Genomic DNA, 10,206 nt, shown 5'->3' on the forward strand with positions numbered 1-10,206 from the left:
ATACAAAAAAAAAAAAAAAAAAAAAAAAAAATGAGTCCTTTCCCTTTACTGAACTGTCATATGCAAACCAAACAATGATAAAGAAAAAGAACTGTTGCCACTAAAACTATACACTTTAATTATATAGGTGAGAATCAGTGCTGATAAAAGTAATTTTTTCTTCTCTTTGAATTTTGCTTCATTTTCCACCAAAATAATCTAACCTTCCAGCGGCCAATTAAGAAAAGCTGGGCATGGTGGCACACACTGTAATCCCAGCGTTTGGGAGGCTGAGGCAGGAGGATCACTGTAAATTAAAGGTCAGGCTGGGCTACAGTGATTTAAAGGCCAGTCTGGAATACATAACAAGACTGTCTCAAACAAAACCCAAAACAAGCCCATCAACTGGAGACTGGATAAAGATATGTTTTTTGTTTGTTTGTTTGTTTTTAATAAAATGGAGTACTACTCAGCCATAAAGAAAAAAAACTAGAGACATTTATAGCTACATGGATGCACATTGAGGCTATACTCAAGTGAAATAAATAGGACACACTTGAGTAAATACCAAATAGTTTCTCTGGTGTGAAAAACTAAACGTGTAAATAAGGTTCAAATGGTATAATTCCCAGTGTGAAATAGGAAGAAAATGGCTAAAGGGAAGTGGGAAGGGGAGGGGAAAGGAAATAGGGGAAAAGAAAAACTGTGAGAAAAGGAAAACATGGAAACAAATATTTTGTAAATAGGGGAGGGTGAAGAGGTTGAAGGGAGGGCTGGGGAACAGGGAAAAAATAACCAAGATACATCATGTAAAGGCACAAGATCCCAATGATGAATGCAACTGTATTATTTACATTAAATGTAGCAATAAACTTAATGGAAAAAAGGAGAAGGAAAGAAGAGAGAGAGTGAGCAAGAACAAGGGCAGACACATTACTCAGGCCTAAACCCACACTGGTAAGCTATGAACTGCTGAATGGCAATTTAGCAACAGAATTCTGAAACTTTGAAGCTCAGTGTCCCAAATCTCCATCACCTTTGATTTCAATTTAAAATATCCCAATTTCACCTATGCTTTTATCTTCAATACCCCTCTTCTCCTTCATCCCACCTCCCACTGCTAAGAACTGCTCTGTGTGGCCAGGCACGGGACACGAAACAGCACAGCACTCGGGAGGCTGAGGCAGGAGGGTGGCCACGAGTCTGAAGCCAGCCTGGGTGGGCTGCATAATGAGGCTCTGTCCCAAAAATCAAAAAAATATAAAATAAAAATCCATGGCCCGGGGATTTAGCTCAGTGGTTCTGCTGTTGGCCTCACAAGCACAGTCCCAAGTTTGATCCTTGGTACCAATAAAATAAAATAAAAATATCTCTACTCACAAATTACTCTACTTCACTTTTGGGGAGCTTTTTCATGATAAATGACTTGACCCTTAACATCACTAATGCTATTCCTCTCCACATCCCAACGTTAACTTCTAAAGATGCCTCTTGTCTACCCTTTCTCCACGGAGGCCATGCGTTCTCCCAGTTTTCACACGAGGCTAGGTGCTGGGCTCGCTATGCTCCTACTTGCTTCCCCATTATCATTCCTTCATTTTGCAAATGCTGCGGTCGTAACACCCAACTTCTCTTCCTAGTCTTTGGTCTTTATGCCGCACGTACTGACACCGGGCACCTAAATCAGTGTATCTGTCTGCCCAGATCCCATTATGAAGTAAAGGACATTAGGGAAAACACTCTTTGCAGACCTAGTGACAGAGACAGGACAGATAGGATGAAGACCGCTGCCCAGACCAAAGAGGCCTGAGGGCTGGGATGCAGTCTTTCCTCAGCATATGCAAGGCCCTAAGTTCAGGGCCCCATGTGGCGTGTTTGTGTCCTGTTTTCTTTGTACTCAGAGGACCCACTGTAGAAAACTTACCGCATCAAATGTTAAAGATTGTATGTCTTCAGCTGCTCCCAAAATATCCTTGAGAATGAAATTCACATTATCTGGCCATTCTTCCACATGACTTAATTTCCATGAATCACGCCAGTGTTTGTAATTCTTCTTAGCCAGATCATGATGGTCCTTTCGTATTTCAAAACTTATGACTTGTCCTTGAGATCCAACTTAAGTAAAATAATTTACGGTATTTCATGATTTATTTTAAAAAGCGTTGAGCATTGATTTTGCAAAGCTACTAAACATGTGTAGAAAAACAGTTAGACACTTCAAGGTTACCAAAGTATCTCCTCTATCATCCTGATCCCCAATCAGTCTTCCTCAGAGGCAGCCGGGTCCCCTGTACCCTTCCAGGCTAGCTGGTGCAATACAGAAGCAAGGGACTGGTTTTTAACACCGCATGGCTGAAACACTGTCCTATACCTTCTTCCTTACTGTGTCATTCAGCAACTACATTCCTTCTACAGCTTTTATACTACATTGTGTGGGTGCTAAACTTTATTTAACCAGTTACCTACTGATGAACATCTAACTTGTTTCTAGTCTTTTACTAATCAAACAGTACTACAAAGAATATTCCTCTCCCTGTTTTTGTAACATGAACCAGTTTATCAGATAAAAGTCCTAAAAATGGAATTGCTGGCTCAAGGGGTATATGAATTTTTTGTTTTAAAAATATTAACAATTATCCTCCAAAAAGTGGTACCAAGTTATACTTTCAAAAATGTATTAGGGTGCCTATTTCTCCACACCTTCACCAACAAAGAATTATCAAACTTTTTATGTGTATGGAGCTAAAAAATGAAAAAAGCTGGGTGGGGTGGTACACGCCTGTAATCCCAGCACTCAGGAGGCTGAGACAGAAGGACTGTCACGAGTTCAAGGCCATCCTGGGCAACACAGTAAGTTCAAGGCTACCCTGAACCACGTAGGGAGACCCTGTCTGTGGCGGGGGGCAAGTGAAAAGAGCTTATCATTGTAGTTTCAATGTGAACAAAGTTGAGTCTTCATATACTTAAAAGGTATTTGTATTTCACATGTGCCTGAGTATTTTCATTTGTTTAGCTTACTAATATTTGTAATTCCACAACACACTACTACATCTTAAGGCAATTAATTTTCTATCCACCTCTGAGAGGATGTGATTCCATCTGCAGGCTCTCCCAGACCACTCTATCTATATTTCACTACAGAAAATTTTAAATTCCAGGATGTGTTTTGAAATACAACTCTAGCTACAACTTATCATGTTCTCAGGGAATAGAATTAATAGTAGCATAAGCTAAATGACTGGGAAAAAGTAACAGAGGAAAATCTTCATCCCAGTGGTCAACAGCACTGAGTTCTTGATCACTCATGGTCTGGGATTATTTATGCCATGACATTCCTCTGAGGACAGAAACATGGCCACTTCTCTTATCTCACGATTTTTCTTCCCATGGTCCTGGAGTTTGAACCCAAGGCCCACACACTGAGCTACATCCCTATCCCTTTTTATTTTTCATTTTGAAATGGGGTTTCACTAAGTGGCTAAATTGCCCAGGCAGGGCTCACACTTGTGATCCTCCTGCCTCAGCCTCTTATAGTGCTGAGACTATAGGTGTGCACCACCTTGCCCGGATCTATCTCACAAGTTGTTTTATAAGTCTACTTTGTCAAATGAAAGTGTACGGTTAGGAATTTGTCATTGTGAAGAAATGCCTGCCTTTAAGTACAGAAAAGAGTGAAACAAAAGATATGAGGAGATCCAAATGCATGTAGTGATTCAGTGGAATCCAGATTATGTTTGTATGTGACGGCAATGGTCAAAGAATAAAATGTGTAAGTTTAATTTCAGTGTATTTTTAGCTGTAAACTTTATAAAATCTGCCTAAAGAGAGTGCTGTGACTATTTAGGGTCAATTAATATTAGGTAAGGAAGGAAATGTGCATAGGTGCCAGACCACCCAAAGCAACTTGACCTCAAAGGGAATAAGTGGTCTAAGGGGCACTAATAACAAGGGTAACAACAGCTAGAAATGAGGTGGGAGAAACATGAGATTTATGTCTACTACTACTCGATTTTTGATACGACACCTACTTCAGTACTTTTTCCAACTGTCAGTTTCTAGAGACTTTTTAAAAGGCATTTTTTTCATGATCCAGCTTTAACTTGGTATATGTTAAGTATGCTCATTATATATCAGTGATAATGCTGTACTAGGATTAATCTATTTATGAATGCCATCTGCAGCTTCTGTCCTTAACAGTGTATAACTATCGCCCAGTAGGGGACGCTCTTGTTTCTCCTATATCAGTGATGGTGACCCTTTCAGAGAAGAGGGCCCAAAGTGCCACCCCAAAGCCCACTTACTTATCACGAAAAACCAACACTGTAATGAAACCCAAATGCTCGGTTGCGGGGGTGACGCTGAGCCGGCCAAGGCTGTGTGCCCACTGCGGCATCTGTGCCACAGATTGGCCCCCACTGTCCTACATTTTCTCACCCTGAGTACTCATCTAGCACTGTTATTCAAAACATGGACATACATGCACCAAAAGTATAAAGAATACTCAGAGCAGTGCTCTTTGTAACATCCAACTCAGACATTAAAACTGAATTGTAACTAAAATGGAAGGACTGCTCTAAGCAATGACTGAATCCCACAAACATAATGATACAAAAAGGCACCCGCTGCATCACTACCTTGACATAGGTACAAAAAAGACAAAACTAGCTGGTAGGGACCAAAGTCAGAAAAGCGGTTCTCCTTGGCGGATGGGGCTGGAAGAGGACCCAAGGAAGTATCTGTGCTGCAAGGGTGTCCCTTCCCTTCATCCGGGTCATGACTACCTGAGTGTGCTAACTATATAAAAGCCTCTGTGCGTTTCTCTAGAAGCATTAAAGAGTGTGGAGGAAGTGAGAAAGCAAAGAAATCGGAGGGATCATTAGAACATATGACTAGAATATATGTACAAAGAGAAAAATAGTTACTCCCATTTGGTTTTGAAGAAAATGCTATCACAAGGATACATATGACTTCGAATATTGTTATCTCTTTAACTTCGTTATTATGAACAAACCGAATGTCTTCTCTGTCATCTAGATCTAGCTCACTTGTCCCAGTCTCTTACCTGCTTTGGATAAAAATAAGCTCATTCCACCAGAGCCAGAACCAGCTTCTAGAACAGTATCGCCAGGGTTGACATCCATCATCATCAGTACCATGTTCACGTCCTACGATGCAAACAGAGTCTGGGACATTCAGAGACTAAGAAGTATACTATATTTGAGAAGAGAATGGAAACAAAACAAACAAACCGACTGAACTTTGGCCCTGTCAACCCAAGAATTTGTATTGCTGATGAAATAAGCGATTTAATCAGTCAGCAGCTGTGCATGGTGGTGTACTCCTGTGACCCCAGCACTTGGGGGCCTGAGACAGGAGGATTACCCTGAGCTCGAGATCGGCCTGGGCTACAAATCTTACGTGAAAGAGCCGGAAGGATAGAAATACATTCTCAAGGGCTTTCTAGTGAATTCACGGCCAGCCCGAACTACACAGGTAGATCCTGTCTCAAAAGAGAAAGTCAATTAGCAGCCAAGCTTCACTGCTGTGCAGTGGCAGGCAGGGAAACACAAGTTAGAGGCCAGTCTGAGCAATTTAGCAAAAATCCAACTCAGGAAGGAAAAAAAAAAAAAAAGGAATGAGGAGGTAGGTCAGTGTTTCGTAGGTTTAATCCCTAAGACTGTTAAAAAAAAAAAAAAAGAACTCACAAATAAGGCAACACTTCAGAAGAATACAAAAATACAGACAATAAGAACCATAGGAGTTCAAAGACAGAAGAAAGGAGCAGGCTGCCCGAACTTAAAGATGCAGAGTGGAGAATTTAAAGAAATGATCACATGGTAGAAACAGCTTTGAATCAAGCACAGGTATAATAGACACAGACATTAATGCCAGTCTGAGGCCTCTGAACTTGGCCTGGAAAGCAGCTGGAGCATGTCACTGATACACTATAAATGGCATCTCATGAAGATGAACCGGGCGGGGCAATCCAGGGTGTGCTAGAGAAAGGTGGGAGGCAGGAGAACCAGTCAGGAAGCTATTAGGTATCCTCTGCTTGAGATCTTGAACTTTCAATTTAAGATTAAGATATAAGAACAGATTGGAGGACCCACTTGCCAAATATTGTAACTGCTTCTGTTAATGTAACAGGAATATTATGGATATAGTAATAAGCAGTTTATTAAAACTCTACCACATGGTAGGCTTCTGTAACTATGCAAACTGCTTTCACACATTATCTCATTTAATAAGAATAACAATATGAGAAAAGTATCATCACCTCTGTTACAAAAAGAAAGATCACACTGCCAGGCACGATGGCACCTGCTTATAATCCCAGTACTTGGGAGGCTGAGGCAGAGGACTGCAAGTTCGAGGCCAACCCAGGCAACTCAGAAAGACTTATCAGAATTAAAAAAATAAAAACAAGGACCATGAATGTAGCTCACTGCACAAAGGCCCTGGCTTTAGTCCCCAGCATCACAAAATAAATAACTGTAGAAACCTCAGCTGGAGAGTGGTATTTCATAACTTTGGAGGACTCTTCCAGGAGGCTCAAGTTCATTTGAGAAGAGCAGAAAATGAATAAATGCTGATGTTCCACTCACATTTTGGAATGAGATTGTTAAACTGTTTGTATAGTGGGATCCAAATTAGAAAACTCATCCTGTTGAGACTGTAACCTGAATATCAGGAAGCAAAAACCAAACTGTGTTCAAATGTCTTTTTTTGGGGGGGGGGGTACCAGGGATCGAACTTGGGTCCTTGTCAGTCAGGCAGTGGCACCACTGAGCTAAATCCCAGCCCTCAAATGTCTTTTTTAAATGAGGTGTCAAGCCAGGTGATGGCACACGCCTGTAATCCCAGCATGCAGAGAGACCCTGTCTCAGGAAACCCCTCAAAACTAATGTGTCAGGTTCTGTATCTTATCTGAAAGAGCCAGGAAAATAGAAGCACGTTCTCAAGGGCTTCCATGGAAGTAACTGCCCAAGGAGCCTGGAACCTGAGAGAGGATGTGGATGCTGAAATGGGAGCATTTGTGAATGCAACTTCTTGACTAACACGTTTTAAAAAGTATGCGTCTGTGTCATTTGGTTCAAGCCTTAGTCCAGCATTTCAGAAAATACATTTTGGCTTTAAAAACAACTATACCTGCTAAATATTTATGTTCTGCAACCAAAAGGTTTTTTTTACTACTACACATGTATGCAAAATTGTATTTCATTTACAACTTTAGTTTTATCTTGACAGAAAGCTCCTAAAGATCTAAAACTTTGGGACTAAAATTTGTGCTCCAGCACACCTGGCTAACTCTGGGATCTGCTTTTCTTTTTTTGAGGCAGGGTCCCACTCTGTAGTTCAGGAAGGCCATGAACTTACCATATAGCCCAGGCTGGCCTCAAACTCATGTCAATCCTCCTGCCTCAGCTTCCTGAGTGCTGGGATTACAGGTATGCACCACCATGCCCAGATAACTTTGAACTTTGGGCTTCTAAACCTTTCTAGAGTTAATTTTTTTTTTTTGTAGGAGGAATTCTAATCTCTTTCTTCATTAATTCAATAATATAAATCTAATCCTTAGCGTTAAATTGCAGTTTAGTTTTCATTAAGTTATTCATTAAGTAATTTTACTCTCCAATTGTCCTATGTAACAGCTACAATCATGCACATGGGCAGAAAAGATTAATTAGAAATTTTAAAGATTGTTGCCATTTATTCTTCTACTCCAAATTAAAAGTACTTGATAGCTGGATGTGGTGGTGTATGTCTGTAATCCCAGCACTCAGGAGGCTGAGGCAGGAGGGTCTCTTATGAGTTTGAGGCCTGCCTGGACAACATAGTAACTACAAAGCTAGCCTTGGTTAGATAGTGAGACCCTGTCTCAAAACATCAAATAAATAATAATCATAAAATCTGTTCTGTCTAGTGGGCAAAATGTCATGGAAAAGCAAGATTAAATTACAAATATCTATTATAACTAGGTTAGACCATCCAGAGAGGAAAGACGTAGTTAAAAGAACGTAACTTGCTGAGTGGTGGCCCATGCCTGTAATCCCAACACTCAGGAGGCTGAGGCTCAAGGCCAACCTGCACTACAGGGTGAGACCCTGTTTCAAAGGAAAGAAAGAAGGAAGGAAGGAGCGGGGGAGGAAGGAGAAAGAAAGAAATTAAAAAGATTCCATCAAGAATTTAGCTACCCTTGACCCCATTAGTCTAATGCTTCCAAGGAAATTTTTCTTGAGTCCTGGGTAAAACATCTTTTTTTTTTGGATGGAGGGTGGGTAGGTTGAGAGATGGGCCTCCCTATGTAGCCCAGGCTGGGCTGGAACTCGTGATCCTCCTGCCTCAGCCTCCCAAATTCTGGGATTACAGGCATGGGCCACTTATGTCCAGCCACATCACTTTAATAAACTGGCATAATCTTCATTTTACAGACAAGGAAATTGCAAATACCAAATGAAAACTAAGTCCTGGTTGTGGCCCAGTACAGCGGCACACTGCTGTAACCTCAGCACTCTGGGAGGCTGAGGCAGGACAGCAAATCGAACCCAGCTTGGGCAATTAAGTGACTTAGGGATATCCTCTTTCAAAAAAAAAAAAAAGGCAGGTGGGGGATTCACTGAGAATGTAGCTCAGTGCTAAGGGCCTGAGTTCAAACCCCAGTTGTTTGTAACTAACAAACAAAAAATGGTTGTTTCCTCTTAAAATTAACAGTATCAAAAAATTTAGCAGTATCATTAATTATATCCATTATTATAATGAAAAATTCAAATGTAGCCGGGTGGGGTGAGTCCGTAACCCCAGCTACTCTGGAGGCTGAGGCAGGACCATAAATTCCAGGCGAGCCTGGAAAATTTAGCGAGACCCTATCTCAAAACAAAATGAAAAGGTCTGAGAGTGTAGCTCCGTGGTACAGCGTTATCCTAGCATGCATGAAGCCTGGGCTGAATCCTCAGTATTGTCAAAAGCAAACAAAAACAAAATAAAAACCAAACCAAAAATGTTTTGTGGTGTGCTCTGAGTCCATTAATGAGGACGGTGTTACTGCACCCGTTTTGTGCTCTTCGTGAAACCCGGACGCGCCGGACCCACGGTTACCTTGGGGTACGTTATGGCAGGCCCTCTCTTCATCAGTAACACATAGTCTTCCAGCGATGGCCTCCGCAGCATGAAACGCTTACCAAGGGAACTCGTCAGAACCTGGCCGGGGAACTTCCCCACGATCTTGCTGAACGGAACTAACCCCCACGTGCTATTTAAGTGTCCGACGTTGCTCAATCTAAATAATTTTTTGAAGTGAGTTTCTCTTTTCCCAGTCTCAGCTAAAATCAGCTCTCCGGCCCGAAAGGGTCCCTCTCTGCAAGTTGAGCAGGAAGGGGAGACGTAGAGCTCTTGGGCCTCGCAGGCGGCCCGGGCCAGGGCGGGCAGCGAGGGGAACCCTCTTTCCCACTGCAGGAGGTCGGGCTGGCTCCGCTCTCCGCTGGGGTCCCCGCGATCCCGCGACGTCAGCAGTCTGAGGCTTTCGGGCGACGACAGACATCCGACCCCAACGTCCAGGTCGCGCAAAGGGAGAGGTGGGGACGACTCCGGTGCGGAGGCTTCCCTTCGCGCCGCCTCGCGCTCCGGTTCTCCATCTCCTGTGTCTCCAGGCGGGGACCCGTAACACAGTGACCTGGCTTCCTCAAAAAACTGCGGCCCAAAGGGGCGCAGAAATGAATGAGTCCAAAGCCCGGGCCGCCTCCAAGTCAGGCCGCCTAGCAAGGCAGGACCGCGGAGCCCAGCCGCCACCATGATGTCCAGCGCAGGCGCGGTCGCAGACGAGTTACGTAACAGACGAGGCCCCGCCCCCGCCTCCTGCACATTTAAGTAGCCACCTCGCGGCTCTGCAGCAAGAGGCTCTTTACTGTTCCTGCTGAGGGACGGTTGTTGCCTGAAAGACCAGAGTTAGCCCTGCATGGGGACAGACGAATTAAACACAAAACCTGTCCAAGTGCTGTGTAGACCTTTACAATTCTCTGTCAGGTTCGATTGCTAGTCCTCATGAACACGAGTGTCAGCCTCTGTAAATCCCTTTCACCTGGGCTGCGACACCTGCTTTTCCCCCACCCCACAGATTGAAAATCCTGAAAGTGTGATTAAAATGACAGTATCCACTGTGTGCTTATTCATCAGTTTTTAAAAGAATTAAAATATATTATCTAGCGGGGTGTGATGGCACACGCCTGTAAT

The 10,206-nt window shown here is 42.8% G+C and overlaps 2 protein-coding genes across 2 annotated transcripts in view; one reads left to right on the forward strand and one right to left on the reverse strand.

Annotated features, from left to right (window-relative positions):
• The window catches only part of Trmt61b (tRNA methyltransferase 61B), a 17,714-nt gene extending 7,884 nt beyond the window's left edge, over positions 1 to 9,830 (reverse strand). Inside the window, exons 1-3 of the mRNA XM_010604699.3 lie at positions 9,076 to 9,830; positions 5,042 to 5,144; positions 1,904 to 2,094 (exon numbers count right to left, since the gene is read on the reverse strand). Of these exons, the coding sequence (XP_010603001.1) occupies positions 1,904 to 2,094; positions 5,042 to 5,144; positions 9,076 to 9,768 (987 nt within the window). The 5' untranslated portion in view covers positions 9,769 to 9,830. The remainder of the gene's footprint in view (positions 1 to 1,903; positions 2,095 to 5,041; positions 5,145 to 9,075) is intronic.
• The window catches only part of LOC104848751 (sentrin-specific protease 8-like), a 4,479-nt gene continuing 4,039 nt past the window's right edge, over positions 9,767 to 10,206 (forward strand). Inside the window, 1 exon segment of the mRNA XM_033762174.1 lies at positions 9,767 to 9,803. Within this exon segment, the coding sequence (XP_033618065.1) occupies positions 9,767 to 9,803 (37 nt within the window).

The sequence above is a fragment of the Fukomys damarensis genome, unplaced genomic scaffold, assembly GCF_012274545.1.
Source record: "Fukomys damarensis isolate Sample0158 unplaced genomic scaffold, DMR_v1.0_HiC HiC_scaffold_2, whole genome shotgun sequence".
Classification (NCBI taxonomy): Eukaryota; Metazoa; Chordata; class Mammalia; order Rodentia; family Bathyergidae; genus Fukomys; species Fukomys damarensis.